The sequence below is a fragment of the Strigops habroptila genome, chromosome 7, assembly GCF_004027225.2.
Source record: "Strigops habroptila isolate Jane chromosome 7, bStrHab1.2.pri, whole genome shotgun sequence".
Classification (NCBI taxonomy): Eukaryota; Metazoa; Chordata; class Aves; order Psittaciformes; family Psittacidae; genus Strigops; species Strigops habroptila.
This window is the reverse complement of record NC_044283.2, coordinates 41,844,018-41,864,497: the sequence shown is the minus strand read 5'-3', so window position 1 is coordinate 41,864,497 and position 20,480 is coordinate 41,844,018. Positions and strand designations below refer to the sequence as shown.

The following is a 20,480-nucleotide window of genomic DNA, read 5'->3' as shown; positions in this document are numbered from 1 at the left end:
AATACTATGCAAAAAAATATGAATCCTCAGGAACGGGAGTACTATGTAAACTTGCAATTTAAACTTAAACATTTAGTAAAACCCTGAGCATTCTACAAGATAAAGTTGCAGAATCATCTTCTATAACTATTACGATTTTTTATTTTTTTTATCTGTTGTGCTTTCATAGCTTTCCCTGCTGGTATTACTCTGGCAATAAATGAATGGAGACATTTATTTGATGTTTCCTATCATCTTGGCTTCCCCATTACAGTATAGGGGTTCATTTAATGATGGGACTGAAGGCTTTGCTGAGTTAAAATAAGAATAACCTATTTCACCTTAAAAAAAAAACCCTTGGGTTAATTACTTGGCCTTGTCTGATTCTATGATTTTCCAGAACTCATTTTCCAGTTAGAAACTGAATGGTGATCTGATAATCCTCTCTTTGTTTCGATATCTATAAGTCCAAATCATATAACCTGGAGCTTTACACACTTAACTAAATCTAAGATTTGTATGGACATATTAAAAATTGCTGGAAAAATAATTCTTGGGCTTTCAGTCAAAAGTTATATGAACAAATCTAATGCACTGAGACATATCCCCTCTGCAAAACTAAAAATTAAAAAGTCAACACATTTTAAATTCTGCAATTAAAAGATGCCTCTTTTTCCTAAGTGAAACTAATGAGTCCGTTTTAACTATACAAAAAAGAAACAAATTATGAATAATTTATATGAAATAGATTTGAACCGATCTTATGAACATATGTTGCTCTGAGAGACAAGGTTCATGAAATATTTTGGGGAAAGAATAAAGGATTGAATACAATCTATTCAAAAAGTTACAGAGATATTTAAAAAATATTTATTGTCAGTGTCATCTTATAGTAATTTGATCTGCAGAAAATAATTTTTTTCAAATTCCACTGATAAAATTAGCAGTAAGTGTAGACACTTGGACACAAAACCTAGAAAAAATAAATATCATTTAAGTTATAAACCTAAATAAAAAATACTTTTTAAAATATAATACTAATACTAATAATTTGCTTTATTGAAGCCACCATTCAGGTAAGCTTTTTTTTTTCCCTCCAATATTTAAGTTACTGTTGTTTCTACAAATGCAAAGTAATTGTAATTTTCTGTGTAGGCTCTATTTTTGGTCAGGAAATGTGTCATCCTTTTCATAAGTGAAATGAAATTTACTGAAGTGAGGATTGTCATTTTAAGCCTGTCACAGGGGAAGTCTACCTGCAATCACTGGTCAGATAAGTAAAAAATTGACCATATCTGCCCTGCTTTTAAATTATGAAATGACACTGGTGTGCACTGAGGAAGAAATTGAGCCCTAGGGGAGACTTACACAAAAGCTTTAGCCTACATCTGCCCTGCTCTAATGGTTTATGTACGCACAGAAAAGAAACACAAATGAAGTCTTCACAACTTTACACTGTTATAACAAACACATTTGTGGTGAGAACATAGAAGGTGATGGTAACCCAGGTAACGACTGCTAATTGGCTTTAAATGTAGGAAAAATCAATAAAAGTGGCCTGGGGTGGCATGGCTACTGAGGCCACCGACAGCTTAGGCTGGTCCTGTAAATTAGAAAGCAATAAATAGTTACAATTGCCCTGCAGGGCAGCATGCAGCACCATGCCGAATGATGAGCACAATCTGGAACATCTACATTACAAGGAAAAGTTGCCATAGCTTAACATTAACAGACACTGTATACAACCTACTAAATAAGAAGCTAAAAATTAACCTGTTGTAAAACACAAAAAATGAATATGCATCTAATTAAATTTCTTCTCAGAATGCCTTAGAGCATCTGAGGAAAGAAAAACAGGTGTGGTGAGTAAAAATGTACAATGAACAATGGCAACAAGAATTTCAGTCCAAGAATATCAGAACAAATGCTGTCTTTCACTGAAATGCTGCAGAAGTTTCATAGGTCCATGAGAAGCAAACAGAAAAACCCTGTCACTTAGAATAGAACACTTTAGCATCAGAAGAATGGAGGGAATCAGCCCAACTGACATATGTAGCACCAGAGAACATGATATTTAGGATCCTCCTCTCCCCTGCCAAGGTTAAACCACAACAAAACAATTTTCCATTGTTTGTTAGTTATATTTTGGAATGACCACTGACTACTATTGACTTGCTCAGTCAAAATCTGTAGATCAGACAGGGCAACCTGGGTTCTGCCTATGTAAACCAGATTATTCAGAAACATATTTTAGTTTCTATTGGAGAAGCAGATGGTATCAATTGCTTGCATTAAAAAAAAAAAAAAAAAAAAAAAAAGAAAAAAAATCCTTCCTCAGAGTTAAATTAGATGCTTGATGCTTTGCTTCTAAATTTCATTTGCATATACAAACATAAATTTTCTAGTTACTCACATGGCTATACTTCCACATATATTCACCCATAATTCTAGTGGGTAACACAACAGGGAAAAGTAGTATGCACTAATGACTACAATTCAGCATCAAGTATATTATTCATGTCCATTAGCTTCATGTGTTTAACATGATGTACTGAATCAAGGACTAGTCCACGCACTATGCAGAACAGGCTGTACATAACTATTAAGAACGTAGATTGTGATCATGTTCAAGTTCCAAATTAGGACGCCAAGAAATACTAGACACTGAGCAAAGATAGAATCATAGAATAGTTAGGGTTGGAAAGGACCTTAAGATACTCTAGTTCCAACTCCGCTGCCATGGGCAGGGACACGTCGCACTAAACCATGTGGCCCAAGACTCCAACCAACCCTGCCTTAAACACTGCCAGGGATGGAGCATCCAGAACCTCCCTGGGCAACCCATTCCAGTGCCTCACCACCCTCACAGTAATGAAATTCTTTCTTATATCTAACCTAAACTTCCCCTGTTTAAGTTTGAACCCATTACCCTTCGTTCTACCGCTACAGACCCTAACGAAGAGTCCCTCCACAGCATCCTTGTAGGCCCCCTTCAGATACTGGAAGGCTGCTATGAGGTCTCCACACAGCCTTCTCTTCTCCAGGTTGAACAGCCCCAACTTTCTCAGCCTGTCTTCACACCGGAGGTGCTCCAGTCCCCTGATCATCCTCGTGGCCCTCCTCCAGACTTGCTCCAACAGCTCCATGTCCTTTTTATGTTGAGGACACCAGAACTGCAAGCAGGCACAGAACTGCTTCTAGTCAAATTGCTTAATCAATGTAAATACATATGTATGTATTCACATCAAATTCATTTGAACTAACCATACATATATATGCTTACAAAATCATAGTATAAATAGATACCGTCAGTAAAAAGACAAGTGACTCATGAAGAAAAGTTTTAAAATTGTATGTTTTCAGTTATATCCATTATACGTTCAGAAGACAAAAACTGTAAGTACTATTGCACAGAATTATGATCTTTCAAGATCTGGAATCTTTTCAATTGAGGAATAAAACATTATTATTCTTCCTGAACTCTACAAAAAATCAGAGAAATGGAAAAAAAAAAAGATATGAATTTGCATTTAAGAAAAAGAAAATAGGGAATAATCTGAACATCTTCAGATTTGTCTGAATGAAAATCTACTTCAGAAGAGATAAATCTAGTAGATGAACATTACATAAAATAGAAAAGCAAAGAAATATACTAGCAAGTAGTGAAAAAAGTAAACAACCTCAAAAAAACCACACCCCTCCAAAGACAAAAAAAAACAAACCAAAAACAAAGAAACAAACAAAAACAAATGACAAAAAACCCCCAGAATCAAACTTTCAAAAAAGAAAGTTAAGTAGAAAAAAGTCTTTTTGCTAAATAAATTTAAAAAACCTTGAATGGAAAAGAATAGAGCAATAATAATTGGAACTGATGCAGTCTTGATATACTGATCAAAACTTAACATAGTCTAGAGGTTTGGTCTCAAAACTAAAATAATAGGTACAAAAAATATATTGATAAAATTATTCTAAATCTACTCAGTAAATTAATTCAGTTAAATTAAATATTAAGATAAATGTGTTACTGGATAGGGAATAATTAGTGTCAAAGTTGTTAGGAACAATAAGCTTGATCTGGAACGTTGTGTACAACTGGTCACTCATATTCCAAGTGGAGCAAGACTAAGACCTTTTAAGATACCCACAGGAACAGTATTATGGAAAGTTGAAAAGTTGTATTAGAAGTCCCTAAAACTAAATCTTATGACGAACATTAGGGAGGATGAACCATTAAAGTTTAGAAACAATGTGTACAGGATGAAGAAGCACAAGCAGATTATAAATTCATCTTGAAAAACAGATTATTTCTACCTATCAGAAAAGCAGTCAATTCCAGCTTTATGTCCCACTACATCAATTTAATGGACTATATGAAATTGTTTTGAGTATGAAAAAGAAAATAAGCTCTTATCCCTATGAATCTAAAATTATCCAAGAAATTGTAAGAAAGATCAAACAATATTTTTTGAGAAGTTATGCCTCTTTTCATTATAGAATGGCTCAAAATTTTTGAGGTACGCTCAGAACCAAGAAGCTAGAGTTCCACCTAAAACTGAACGCAAAGGCTTTAATCTTCAAATAAAGCATGCTCAGGTGATAAAGCCTGGGGATAATATTATAACTAAGTGAAAAATAATAATGGAAAAATGTTTCCAAGAATATTTCATGGAGTTTTGCTGAAATATTTCAGAATTTATTTGATTTGTATGAAGCTAGAATATCTTAACATCAAATGAAACAGTATAACTGATTTTATTTAACTCTTTAAATTTATTTCAGTGTTTTCATAAGCTAATTTCTTTTTTATTCTTTCTTGCACTGCTGTTCAGTATTCCATTTACTTGTTTAATGGAAAAAAAGCAATTTTTTAATGATTGTACCCTGCTTCCTACTCCACAAGCTTCCTCCTTTCTTTCACCAAGAAAAATATTCATAAAAATTAATGAAATGTACTTGCAATTTTCAGATTGTTTCCTTTTGGGAAACTGGCACTGTGAAGTGATCCCTTTGGAGGTTTATCTTTAACTGGAAAGTAAACTTCCTCTTGAAAAGTCTTAACTGAAGTTCTGGAATACAGAAGACATTTTGCTGAATCAGAATTGTACACAAAAGGAATACAGCAGAGCTGAAAAAAAGATGCACTGTACATTCTAGTTTGCTTCCCACCAAACCTAGAATTGACACCTATGGCCTAAGGAAGCAAAGAGCTGTGTTTTCCTGTCATAGCTTTGCGCACAAGATAGACCTGATAAACCGCTACTAATGTAACCAAGTCCACAGAGGAGCTGCAAGGCACTGAAAAATGAAAGTTAACTCAGAAAGAAGGGACTTCAATAGGTCATCAGAAGTGGCTTTGTATACTTACAACAAACAATTTATTATTTACTTTCTGCTGTTTCATTATTTTTCATTTTCCAGTGCTAAATCTGTATGCTCACACAAAAAACAGATGGAAAAATTTTCCATATTGAAAGGCTAAGACTACAAAGCAAAATCAAAACTGATTTGAAATAAGATTTCAATTTTAAAATGTTCATAAGGAAAATAAGGATTTTTAGCCTGCAGCCCACAAGTTGGAAAGACACTGCCAGCAAAATCTTATACTGAAAGTCACATACTTCAGAAGTGAGAGACAGAAAGAGTAATGGTTGAAAGAGCAGGAAGTGAAGAAAATGAAGAGGAAAGCTTGACAGGCTTCAAGAGATATTATTGTTTTATTTCCTATTGTGAAGATTATTATTCTATAGCCAATCACATCATTAAAGGAAACGCAGTTCCCCAGCTGTTTATATCCTTTGCTTTCTTACACACTTAATCAACTAAGCAGCAGTGTACAGAGTTTCACGCAAACTTATTTTTGAAAAAGTTTTAATATTAATATGGTTAAAACATGCTAATTCTACTGATTCAACTGTTATGAACTGTAGTCCCAGCTCATAGCTTCTAAATCCCATCTGGTAGATTGGAATACTTATCTCTGGAATATCAAACTGAATTAAATGTTGACTAGCAGTCAAGCAGAAATCAAAATATGCAAATTTCCATATATCTAAATTCCTTAATAGCTATCACCTACTACTAGCAATACCTCAACATTAATAGTAATTTAAAAAAATGTAAAAAGAAAACTAAAATAGTAATAGTAATACCAATAGTAATAGTAATAATATATGGGGATAACATACTTGAAATTTCTTCTTTCATGACTCAATGCTTTTTAATTTCCTTTTATTTCTCTGAAAGAAAAGAATTCCAGATGAAAGTGTGCTATAATAATAATCTAGGATATTAAGTAAGTAAACTATAAAATTTGCAATTTTTAGTGCTGCCTTTTTCTGTTCTCTACCTTAGCAGAAACTTATATATAACTTATATAATCTACCATTTAACAAGATAATTTTGCCACATTAAGTAGGGGCTTTTTTTCACCAGAACTTCAACAACTTTCAAACAGACCACTGCCTCTTCATTTATAACTCTCTTCACAATTCTTGGAATATCACATTTCATCAGCGGTTATAAGCAATTGTTCATCTTTCTGGTTAGATGTCATCATGTCCATGTTTCAACAACTCGAGGGCAGTATTTCCTGAAACCTCTCACTTCTTAGGATAGGAAAATGTTGTGCCTATTCTAAACTCAATAATGAAATTGGATCAGGCATATTTAGCTGAATATGTGTCAAATAATCAGTTCCATAGTCTGAAAATGTCAATACAGTTGATGAAAAACAAGTACAAAGACAATATTTGCTCTTATGTGCGGGGCAGTCTGAAGCCTTTACATTCAAGTATCAGTTCTTACTCACCTTGGGAGGTCTACTGATGTAAATAGATTTATTTGAATGAGCGAAAACTGCAGGATTAACATTCTTGTCAATGAGTCACTTTATTCAACTTCATACAATTCATGATAACTGCACTATATAAATTTTTGACTTTACATTGCCTGAACATCTACTATCAATGGCTTTGCATGCAGAAACTCGACCATCTCTTGCAGCATCATTTTAACTATGTGAAGATATTTTTAAAATCCAGCTGCCTAATACAAGTGCAGACATACTATACTTTGTTCCTGTTACAGGCAGGAGCAAAGAGCAAACAAGATACCTTTAGATAACATCCAGCTGCATTAATCAGGGACCAAATGCCATTGCATTGATTAAGATCACAAAGAATATAAGTAATCCATATTAGGACACATTTCCTGCTTAAAGACTTTACCATTCACAAAACATCAATACTGATTTATAGACACAGCATGCAAGTCAGAATGGACCATGCACAACACCAGTGATTTAAAAAAAAAAAAAAAAAAGGGCAAAGGGGAAAGGGTACATAGCTGTAATGTCAAATGCACACTGAGGTAATGCAATCAATGGCAAACACTACACCTTTTAAAAATAAATTTGTAACACCTCTGAAGTCCATCTAAACATGCCACCATCACGAAATGCAACTTTTCACTCACCAAAGTAGAGTTATGTGAAGCATCACCTGAGACCTCGGGTGTTCTTGTGCTGTTTGGAAGTCTGTGAGGGTTACGAGCTATCGCTTGGCACCAGCCCAACATTTTCTCCTTCCACTTATCCTTTCTTAATTGCTGAAATTCTGAAAATAATTTAGATTCCCTGAAACATTGACACTTTGAATTTATTGCATGCATGTCTCTGGAGGCATGCCTTTAAAAACAGCTTTTAAAATTATATCTAAACAAGGTAATAAACATATTTTTAGAAGAACATGTTTATTTAAAGTACTCCAAAGGGTTATGCCATGCAGGTTAGAAAAGAACTATGCACTTTCAGCACACCTTACATGCATTAATACTATTTCAGTGTCAGCAAATGCAGTGCCTTTTCTCCATGTTAAATCCTCAAGTTGTCACTTTAATTAAAAAAAAGTTATTTCAAAGGAATTTTATTATAAAATAACTGAGACTAGCACCACTCCTAAAACTATATATCATTCAGATGCAATACCCAACATTCCCTGAAACAACTAGAAATAACCGTAAAGCAACAGCAGATATTAAATATAAATCAACAGTGTGAAAACACACAAACACATATGTACTCATGCCCACACACATCAGAATACCTGGCTTATCCTGAAGCATTACGCTAGGATGTATTGTAAATGGCAAAAAGTGATGTACACACCCCAGCAGTAAATGCTACACACCAACCGCGAGCTGCATGTGAACTTATTTCTAGTTTGTAACAATAAAAAAATACCTTTTAGGTAACACTAACACATTCTGCAAATGCAGCACTAGTAAGAGGGTTTTTAAGTGTAAGAAACCCTCCTAAGTATTTTTAAAATTTCACAATCTACTTTTCCCAGTTGAAACAGGTAATGCAGGTAGTCAGTGCAGAATGTTGTTTATTGATTACAAAAAATAACTTCAAGCATATTTTTTCTCCACAACATCTGAAGCAATTTATAATCTGGTTATTTATAACATTTTTAAATTTAAAACATGTTATTCTGTAACACCATGAAACATAATAAAAAGATTAACCTACCAGACTGAGTGCCTAGTACCCCAAACGAGGTTACTACTAGACTGAATAGATTTGAAACACACATACAGTAATGCCTTACAATAAGACCTTACATGGTATAGTAGCACCTATTTAATGTCATTGAGTATTATGTACTTCTACAGTAGGTTTATTTTTTCTGCTATACATCTCCATGCCATACACAAGACATGCTAGTGTTTACAGCTGGCTTTCATCTTCCCATGTTCTGACTCTGACAAACTACAGCCCCTCCTTTAACTACTACTCTACCATTTCCACATTTACCATAAGAATTTCAAAGCATGAAATGCAGACAGCTGTATTTCTCCAACAACCTCATGGAACTGATAGTATGGAATAAGTGAAAACTAGCCTTAGCTTTATTGCACTGGAGATTATTAGATGAGTGGATGAGTGAGTCTACAGGTGAACTAATTAATTTTTCAGTCTCTTGAAATTTTAACATGCAATAAAAATATGTGACAGTAAAGCACTGGTAACATAAAGACTGTAACACAGCCTGTTTCTATTATAAATTATTTCAGTTGTAGACTTACAAGAATTCAGTCCTCTAGAGCATGAATACAACCCGGCAAAGGCTTCACAATGAGAAATCCAATTGACACACCAACTAAACTGCTTGTCACCAACTAAGCAGCAGTTACAATTTCTACTGGCTCAAAGCACCTACTGTCTTGTAAACCCTCATTTGTTATGAGTGCTGATCTGCATTCTCCCATGATCAGTAAGTTCCTATTGTGCGTTGCTTTTTGGGTTTTGTTTTTTTTTCAGATGCCTAGAAACTAGAGATTAATGCTGGGTAGGAGGAAAAAAAACCCAACAAACAAACAACAAACCAAAACCAACCCTTAAAAAATAAAATTATATTAAAAAACCCCAAACAAACAAACAAAAAAATCAGCCCCTCCCCCCCATGCATACAGAATATTTCAATCACTATTTAAAAGATACTTCTCCCCAAAGCACTGTTCAGATGGGAAACTTCGTGACCACTCTCCCAAGATTGGACACAAATGTCCAAACTTTCTATTATTAAAAAAACATGCAAAATCCAACCTTTAAATAGTCACTCATTCACTTCCTTCTCTGGACCAAGTGCACACAAACACGTTTTTGCAAAGGCAGTAAAATTAACCTATTATATTTAAGATAAGTGGCTGAAAAAATACCCTAGGAATAAGACATAGGGTTCCCAAGTTGTTAGAGTTCTAGGGTCAGATTAAAAGTCTGCTACACCTGCTGATGAGCAGCTGCCCACATGAGTAGTAAGCTGAAGCTTCCTTTTGAACCATCACACTCTGATCATTTATTAATAGGGAAACGGAAGGGCCTTTCTAATATTCTATTACTTCTGATGAATTATCTTATTATTTTAGGCTTGTATTTTAATATAGCTTTATGTGCCAAGCTGCTTACTTTGCTTCTGATCATCTACCAAATTTTTGAGTGAACTTTTAGCAGAAATGAACCTATATTGCTATATGAAGCATGCTATATTGCTGCCTGTTTCAGTGTAAAGCAAATTCTTCCAGAGATGTTTTTAGTGTAGAGAAGTAATGCAAATTCCACCATCTCTAGAGAGTAGTCCTCACACTTGGGGTGGATATAAGCCAGTTCAACCTGAGAATATAATTTGACATATCAAATATAACCATACAATGTGTTATGGTTATATCAAATATAACCATACAATGTGTTATGCTGCAAAGCTGGAGTTTGATCACAGATTAAATGAAAAAATAACTTAGTCTAGGAAATATTCTAAAAAATTACAATGAACAGCTGGATACTCCTTAGAACTGAGTATCTGAGAATAAAAAACCATAACTCCCAGGCAATCGCTGTAGTTCAGTATGACAAAAGTAACTACTTGAAGCTTTTATGAGTTTCTATACAGTCAAGACAGGTATATGGCATTTTAACAATTTGCAACAGATCCTCTATAATGTCAGCTGGAAAGAAGTCTAGGTACTCAAAGTTTTACAACCTTTTAAAAACGTGTTAGTTTAGAGCTCCACAGAGTCTACCCGAGCCACAGGTGTAGCGAAGAGTTGAGGTACAAGATCAGTGCATGCCATCTACCTGCGACAATAGCCCTCCAGAGATTTGCAAGACCGTTCCAGAATGATACCACCATCACCCTTTAGTAAGTGATCAATCAATCCTTTCTATACTGCCTGTACCTGTGAAGACAGCGAACCATCCGATTATAGCAACAGCCCTATTCTCTTCCTCTTGGGGTGCAGAACCTCTTGGAATATTTGCAATTCTTTTCTGCCCTAAGGAATCAAAATTATGACTATCACTGTACAGTTCATAATTGAAAGGAGGACTTTTCACTTGCTCATACAGTTGAAGAACCACCACCTCAAATAAATTGCCTGGAAAAAAAAAAAAAAAATCTTATTTCATCCCCTGTAATTTTTTTTTTATTATTAAATTATTACTTTATTAGTATTTTTTCAAGGGAGACAACTTTTACTTCTAATTTAGGCAAGCAAAGGGACATAGAGAATTACAGATTCAAGTACATCTTGTACAATATTAATACTAAATAAATAGGGGTTTAGCTAAGAATGATGTATTAAAAATAGCCAGTTATATGAAATAAAAGCATAGTGTCTCCAAAAGAAGTTCATTAATCTAGGGAGAGAAAAGAACAGTAAGTTTAATTCAGGAACATAATTAGATTCAGGTAACAAAGACCTCAACAAAAGCTGCATTAAGATGAAGTACATGAGAAGGTTACACTTTTGCAGTCCTTACCAGGATCTGAGAGATACCATATAACAGCAGGAAATTGAACACAAAACATACTGTTCTTTATCTAAGCTAAATACTTTTGTTCTTCATGTTCGAAGATTCCCTAAAGCAATCAAAGTGATGGTATTTGTCCAGCAACTAAATATGCTGCATGACTTGGCAGATCATCAAAGTATTCGAAGAGTAGAGCTGCAGAAATATTGAAATGCAAATAGCCTTCAATGCTGAGCGCTGGTAAGAGAAATAAAGTCCCTGTTGTTCTCTGCATACCTCTTGTCTGAGTCTTATCAAGCTGTGACTTCCTATCAATTATTCTAATCTGAATACAAACATGAATTCATGGGCTGAATGCGATAGGAAGCACTGATAGCTTGAGCTAGTTTTGTGTCCTGAGTCAGCCAAAGGCTTTTCTCGACCAGCTAGTCAATAATATCCTATGACTGCTGTATTTCACAAGGACAATTCACTGTAGCTATAGCATTAACAGCATAATATTTGTAAACATACAGATTTAAAGTTAAGAAGCTCAACCTCAAGTCTGAAAATTATCTCTCTATTAAAAAAAATTAGTATTAGAACTTATGTGATTGTGTTAACAGCTGTAAAAGTCCAGTACAATTCAGTGGTGATTCTTTAAAGTCTGGGGGGGAAGGAGAAGGGGGGGGAAGAGGGGTGGAATTAGTTTCCACATACAAAGGATATAATTATCTGTACATAACTTTTTTTTTCATCAGAAGTGCTGAGTACAATCTGCCCTCCCAAACTGAAGAATAATTTTGTGAGTCTGGTATTTAATTAATATAACTTGCAACGTCAGTATCTTGAAAGGCCTACAAGCTAGTAAAATGTTATCTTCCTGACCGATACTTGCAGCAAGTAATGTGCTAGCCTCATTTAAAAAAAAAAAAAAAAAAAATTCAAAGACCAACAGAAATCAAGCAGACATGCCCACAAATTACCCAGCTGACACCTAGAAAGATGGTACCAATCAAGACTCTAATGATACCGGTTTTCTTGTATAGCTACTGGATATACACAATCAAAAACCTCTGCATTAAGTTGATGTAAGAATGTGAATTCAGACATATTCTCCTATTTATTAATGACTGATTTAAGAAGTGCTTCTATGGCACTACTTAAGGAGCAAACCAAATTATACACAAGTAAATTAATTTCCCTAGCTGTAAAGACAAAAAAAAGTTGTCATTTAACTTAGTTATGTTTACCAAATGTGTCACTTCAGCAGCTCTTTAAAAAACATAACCACAGTATCAGCACCCCTCTTTAGAGCATTAGAAGGTTTACTGTAATCAAGTTTTCTAGAACTCGCTTCAACTGTTTTTTTAAGCCTGCAAGATGTCAACTATAACATCTTCTTAAATTACAACCTGCGTTACCCAATCAACTTTCAGAGCCTATAAAGTGACTATTTTGATGCTCCTATACCATAATTAACCATATCATTATTTCCAACTAAAGCCAACCTTTGTTTTGTTCTTTTCTGTTACACTGATGTATTTCAAGTTGTAGTTAGCCCTTCAAGACTTTGACTCCTTTTCATCATAACTAAGGACCCAAATTTCACTCATTACTTAAAACAGTTTAATAATTGAAAATAAATCAATTTAGGATGATGGGTACAAAAATTACCGCAGCTAACATAGCTTTGTCTAAGCGTTCCATAACCACTACACCCAAAGAGTGACAAGAAAGCTTTCAAAGAAAAGAGTCTTTCAGATTACTAAAGATATAAAAATTATGGGTACGTTTGCCTTTATAGTCACACTTTTTTTCCTTCACAATGAAATCAAATATGGCTTTTTTTTCTAAAAGGTTCTTGCTCTTAATATCACAGCTACTCTTCCTTGGAATGCTTTGCTTATCCAAGGTTTGATGTCTCCATTGAATTGCCTTCAGAACTTTCAAAAGCAATGCAACTGTATGTGCTCCTGGCATGATCCTGTCTAGAGGTGAGTGACAAAAGGGTGCCTAACTTTTCCCTCGGGACCTCTCCGTGCAAATTCCAGATGCATCAGATTCCCTAGTACAAAGGAAGTTGAAACAAACATAGATTTGAGAACAAAGTCCACACTTTGTGAGTTTGCATATGTTTAGCCATACATGATTACCAAGAAGCTTAAACCAAAGCTTCAGTCAACAACAAAGGCATGACTGGTAAGTGTACGTGCTAAATCCACACCAAGCAGCTGGCAGATTAAAATTCTTCAGGAAAGCCAGAGAAATAGCAGAAAGTGTAATATGCCAAAATCCACAAGAAACTAAAGCATTAACTAACTCATAAAGTTATGCATGCAGTTACTCAAATGCACAAAGCATAAGAAGCTAAAGTAAGTCTTTAATGGACTTTGTTCTGGATATATAAAAGGAAAAGTCTATCTCACAAAGCTACCTCATTCTTATGCAGCTTATTTAGAGAAGAAGAGTATACTTAAGGTGTAAGATAAAACCGACTTTAAATCAGGCAGACCCCTCTATTGAAGTAAAATATGAAGATTAAGATAGAATTGTTTGGGGTTTTTTTAATCCAATAAAGGTTATACATCTGAAAGACATAATTTAACCACTAAACACCCTTATTTCAAAGGATGGATAATTAATACTGAAATTAAATGAGTTTTTAAGAAGAAAAGGAAAATCACATTAAATCACATTTCATTGCAGTGCCAGAAGTACACATGCCAAATCATGCTAAGACCACGTTTGGTCCAACAGAAGTATCTCCCATTTGTCAGAGAAGTAGTTTTAACAGACATTCTTCTACCAAATAACATGTCATAAACCACCCTCCCTTGACAACCCTAAACACAGAAATCTAATGGTTGTGAGCAGTTCAGACACTGTTCCTGTGATAGATCAGTCATACAGCGCCTACACTACCTGATGATCATCACTGCTGGAAAGAAAAGGTATATCCTGTTGCTTAGATATTACTGTTCTTCATAACGCTCTCTGTAACAACTCCATTGCAATTCAGGATATATCAGAAGGCTACTGCTTCTTTATCTTTGCTGGTCTTTTAGATTTTTTTTTACCTTATTTCAAATAATTTTAAGAATATCCTTTAGGAGAAGTAACATCAGAATGACAAGAATGCAATCACTGCACCCAAACTAAATTAACAGAAACACTTCTGTGAAATTCTCACCTGTTCCAGTAGGTTCATTTTGTATATAGACAGAAGATAAAACAAAGCTGCTTCTTTTTTAATATTTATTTTTTAAATAAAAACTTGAGAATATTTGAGCCCATTACACCCAGAATATTTTCTGAATGTGTTCTTTGCTGACTCTTTAAGGATGAAAGAGAATGTATGTTATTATGGTGTTTTTTTAATTCACAGTGTTTAAATAAGTGGTGTATGTAAAAGCATGTTTCATTCTTGCTTTTGACTCTTTGTGCTTTATTTCCCAAACACAGTATAAAAGCATTACCATTTAAAAAAATGCCCATCAAACAGTGGGTAGTAGGTTAACACTTTAAAATGGTATTTCTTTTATATTAAGTGTTTATGTTTCACTTCATTTTTTTTTTAAGTCCTATAATTAATTAGATTCAGGCTTAATTTTAAACTGCTTGAAGGAACTCTCAAGAATTCCACTAATTTTAGAGTGCCATACTGATATTTACAAAATCTGCTGGCACCTCTCCAGATTTATTATCTTTTCAGCAAAACATTTTATTTATTTCACTAAGTTAACTTATATATAAAAACTAGAAGGGCTACATAATCCTTCAACTATTTTTTCTACTCAATTTCTCCAGCTATTTCCCAATTTACTTTTTTACAGCAGCCAGCACAACAATAATTGCTTCCCATAGTTATGCCATCATAATTCTTATTGTCTAATGAGAACCCCATTTAGATAAAGTGTTATTTTAGTTATTGAGTCATACTTTTTTACCTATGCATTCACTTTTAAAGCCTGCTTTTCTATTTGTTTTCTGGAAATTGCAGACAAGAATTATCAGAGTAATATTATTCAAAAGTTTATTCACATAATTACGAGCCTTTAGGTTTACATATACTCCTTATGTAAGGGACCAGTTATTTAAGCTGTTGCCAGTAACTGCAGCATTAGGCCAGTAGGCCAGTAATTATTTATAACTTAAATAACCGGAATCCGTTTATCCTGAAAAACCCTGTATAGGCCACCTGCCATGATTTCTTCCTAGCAGAGGTCAGATCTTAAGCCATGTTCTTCATGTTATATATTAGAAGGCGGGGAGGGGCGGGGGGGGGGGGTGGTGTGTGTAACAACTACTTAATGAGCTTATTTAATCTTTATTAAAAAGGAATCCAAGTTTTCTGCCTTCGAGAGATCTGACACAAGTTTTCATCAAACATAACTTGGCTCTTATATCAACTATTAGGTAGTATACACAGTAAATCCTTGATGACAACATAAGCCTTCTTCAAAGTATTTAGCAGAATTTTCTTTATTATAATGCATACATCATAAGTGTTTTAACAAGTACCTTCCAACAGAACATCGTATTTCACCTTCTTCTGATTTCAGGTCTGCAGTTCTTAACAAGGAAATAGCTGCACCTCAGTTTCCAGAGGTGACCGAATCTTCTGCCAACTAGCATTCAAATAAACTATTTCATGACTATTCATCAGATACACAATACCTACAAACATATATTGGTGGATATGACCTTACTGCTCACTAATCAGAAGTGAATTTCTTATAAACACTATTTATTAAAAATAAAAACAAGCTAAACACAGTCAGAAACCAATCCAACAATAACATTTTACAAAATTATCTAATGGAATATGAGGACAAACGACTAATGGTCCTGAAAGCTGAGCAGAAATAAAAACATTATAATACCAGACCATAATGATTTACTACTTCCCCCCTCCCTGAAATTATTGGGATTTGCTTCTTTGCAAGATGAAAACAGTCCAGGAAATGCAGTTATCATAGCCACAACTCTCATGGCTGTCAGTGAGCTAAGATTCACACAGATCATATGCATGTCACATCTATAATACACCATTCTTCACAAACCATTAAAAACCACCAAAGAGGTAATATTTGTTGTGTTTGCTAATTAAAGTGTAAAAGTAGGCACAGCATTAGTTTCTTCTATTTCAAAAAAACACTAAGCACAAAATAGGTATCCACCATATTACAATTATTCCCAAAGAACCTCAAAGAAACACATCAGCAAGGATACTGACAAAATGTAAAGTTATAAAACTAAGATCTTGAGTGTACAGCAGAAGACAAATACAAAGCTTAATGGCTCAGCATTGCTCCCTGGCTTCCTTTAGTGACTGGGTGAAAGATTTACGACTCTGCCGTGGCTGTGGTTCAGCAGCTCAGGCAGCCAAATCTCACCATGTGCCACCCAGAAGGTTTGATCTCTGCCTCTAACAATCCCCTGAAGCATGTCATTTTGCAGTTACAACCTCCTCTAACTTTGCTACCCTCCACACTGCTTTCTTTTAGGCTATACTAAACACCGGCACTGAAGTTGAGACAACAGTATGCAGTACAGTGGGGCACAGCGATGCCCATGGCAGTAGCGGGATGTGACCCGGCACAGGTATGTAACACGGTGCAGTCCTGTACAAAGGTCCCAAAGCTGTTTAATTGCTGTACCAAAGAGCAGCTCCATGGCTAAGCCATAAGCCTTGCCCTCATGAGAACTACTGCATACCCACAGTGGTGTGAGACCTCCTTAAGCAGTCACATGCCTTCTCAGCCAAGCTCAGTGCTAACTTGAGTAGCTCTGCAGTGTCATTTCATGAGTTACCTTCATGTATTTAGTGTGCCTCTGCCCCATAATACCTGAGCACCCGATAATTTTCAATAATTTGTTTTCTCATAACATCTGTGATATGAATATGCTATCCTCTCCCTTCTACAGACGAGGCGTAACAGACAAGCCTGAGCTTTCCAGAGATACCGTATACCACTGATGACCTGAATATTAAATGCTGCCTTGAGGATAACCATGTTTTTGATTCAACAAGATCTGGAATCAAAGCTGCCTGCAGCTTTGACAGGCAATACAATTCACTGACACAGCATCTCTCCTGTGCACAAATACTTGCCATGGCTGCCTCTTTTTTTCATCTCTTTTTCCAAATGCACTGGTTTTCTATTTTCTGAAAACTTCTCCCTCTTCACTTAACAACCCTGGCTTCTTCTGCCTTGAGCACCAATCTATGTACCCTTTTTCCAATCACTAAAACTTATACCATTTGTCCTATACAAAATAGCCTCTTGAACTGGTACATAGGTTGTGCCTCCTTTCTTTAGCTGCTCAGTTCCTTGGCATTCAAATTTTATTTAGACATGCACATACTTTACACTGAATTCAAACTTTTTTTTTTTTAAGGTTTAATTAAGGTTTGTAGTGCTTTGACATTTCAAGCTGTTATGCCATTAATTCTCATATTATACATCTTTAACCACAGCATTTTTACATGAAGGCTCTGTCTCATTTAAAGAAAGCAAGCAACCAAATATCTATTCTAGCACTATTTTTTTTAATTCTCTTTGGAAAAATGTATTAAACTAGAAATGTTTGTTTAAAGGATTAATAAATAAGAATTTCACCAACACAATTCTGGCAACCTGCTAGAACCAGTACCTTACAAAATTAAGTAAGTGCTCTTAAAAGCACATCAACAGATCCATATAACATGAACAAATCAACTTTCACCACATTATCAGGAAACTTATTTACAATTTTGAAATATACGCCACGCTACAAGTCTCAACGAGCTAACTGGAGTAAGTACACTATTTCCCAATGCCATTCCATTCTCTCTGCCTCAAACGTACAAGTGGACTGAGAACACACTTGCTAAGTACTAGCTCAACAAATGAGATTTTATTAAGGATCCTTTCTCTGTGTATAGTTTCACAGAAAACAAGATTGCCTCAGGAAACACAAAATAATAGAAAACAGATGAATGAGAAAGCACATGTAGGTAGTTGGCCCATATTCAACTTTAACACTTATTTAGAAAGCTAAACAGAGAGAAATTAAGTTTGAAAGTAAAAGTTGCATTTAATCACAGGCCAGCCACTCACAAAACTATGGATCATTTCAAGAAGTCTTATGGGGAAAAAGAAATGTGCTGGTGAAAATAATTACATATAGGCTGGCTTGTTACTGCTACTGAAGTACTTATTTTAAAAGACTCCAAGCACAAACTGAAGATCTCAGCTCCTCCCTTAGCTTTTGCAGCACCTGAGGTACAGCAAATCCAGGTCAGACCCCTGATAATTGGGTGGAAGTGGATAGGAATAAGCAAAAGACAAATAAAAAAGCACAGACAATATATTCAAATATGGGGGTCAAACACACTCATCTGTGATGTGAAAAATGGGAAAATCAAATGTGCACAGAGCATGTAATAAAACAAAGCAGCTGGAAGAGGAATCTTACAGCCCAACACAACAGTGGTCTGGGCACCTTCTAAAAAGTGAACTTCCATGAGCATATTTAAGGGCTCATTAAAACACTTCATGGTTAAGAAGCGAAGGACAATCTGCTAATCTTTTGTCCATGCTGAAGCTATGTCACATTTGGAAGGACCAGGACCTCCCCAGGCTGACAGAGGAGACGTGCCACTATGTTTAGAATAACAACCCATGTATTTGTGCCAACAAAGTGCTACAAAATGGTGTCCTCAGGAAGGGACAGACTATTCTCAGGCACAAAATACACATTGATTCCCTGTCTATATATTTACTTAAGTTTTAAGTAAATATACTTACTTTACACATGGGACTGCAGTTTGCTTAGTGTTAACAGTTGTTGTTAATATTATGTATTTTATGTGTTACATTTCCTGCACTGTAATAGAAAATACATTTGCACTAAGAATATAACTACCTGATATCTAAGATCACATCATCATTCAAAAGAAATGCAGTTTTTATTTTTTATTTTTTCAAATTATATTTAAATGAACATAAAACAGAAAGAAATACATCTTCCTGTTATCATGCATGCAAGATTTCATCTCAGAAAGTTCTTCTCTCACCAAGTAAAAAGCCCACGAGTGGCAGTGTAGAATGAAGCTGCCAGCTCAAATTTGCTTTTCAGCAGAGCAGCAGCTCTACTACAGACGGAATACTTTTCAGTTTTACAGAAGGCACTATGAAGTCCTTAAAGTTACAAAAGTATAAAAAAAAGGCCTGAAATAGAAACAACACTGGGAATTAAAATATGCTTTGCTTCATGTAAGCTCAGTACAAGTACGAAGAGGCATGGTATCAGAAGTGTGAAAATTACACATTTTTCTTTGCTTGCCACTAACTGATCCCACACTGGGGGGGGGAGGGAAGGGGGAAGTACTAGAATGTACATTTTTTTACATTCAGAAACTGGTAAAATAATCAAAATGTACAGAAAAGAAAAATGTCAAGCACACTACTTTAAACACTACTGGAGTTTACTAACTAGGGTTTTCTCCTGTGTAGTTACCACAGTAATGTCAGGGGATGCTGATTATATTAAATCTAAATAAATTTTAAGATACTATACAGACATACTTTATTGATAAACATCAATCAGTCCAGGAAATTTATCAGGTCAGCAGAACAAAATAGTTCTACTTAGTAGCCTACTATCCAAAACATGAAATATTTTATGCTCACTCATTTTTGTCCCTTCTCTTAAGATTAAAGATAGTTGAAATAAAATTTCTCTCATAAAGTAATTCATATACAGTAGTGGGAATTCTGGGTTCCAAAGTTGAAATCTTTTTCTATCAAGATAAAGAATTAATAGGAAATAGTAGCATTCCCAGCACAGCATCAATTTAAACTCCCTGTAAGAGTTTAGACTCACCATTCAGTCTACATTTGTATAGAATAATTCATTTCTCTCCTTCATTCATCAAGCTGCAGGTAAATATATTAAACATTCTGCTGAAAATGAAGCAGCAGGTCGATCTTCTAATTTGTGTCAATTAGGCAGAACCAAACCAAGACTGCTTGGCAGGTGACAAGCAAGATAGGTAGACTCTTAATCCCAGTAACTGTGCCCCACTGACTTCTTTGCTATTTCTCTATCCTTCTGCTTTGTGACTGTTCAGAACAATAGCTCTTGGAGGATAATCTATTAGGATCTTTAAAACATTTCTAAGCTACTTACAGAAATAACCCAGAGTTATCACTATCTCTCTAGT

At 35.0% G+C, this 20,480-nt stretch overlaps 1 protein-coding gene across 15 annotated transcripts in view; it reads right to left on the bottom strand.

Annotated features, from left to right (window-relative positions):
• Positions 1 to 20,480, bottom strand: part of MARCHF1 (membrane associated ring-CH-type finger 1) — a 236,623-nt gene that overhangs the window by 84,830 nt on the left and 131,313 nt on the right. For 10 of the 15 annotated variants that reach the window (XM_030491818.1, XM_030491817.1, XM_030491819.1 and 7 more), the window contains one exon: positions 7,453 to 7,592. The exons of 4 other annotated variants lie outside the window; for them this stretch is intronic. In XM_030491818.1, coding sequence (XP_030347678.1) covers positions 7,453 to 7,554 — 102 coding nt within the window. In that variant the 5' untranslated portion in view covers positions 7,555 to 7,592. Of the gene's footprint in view, positions 1 to 4,936; positions 5,043 to 7,452; positions 7,593 to 20,480 lie in introns of those variants that run through there. One more of the 15 variants, XM_030491823.1, reaches the window with a different exon arrangement.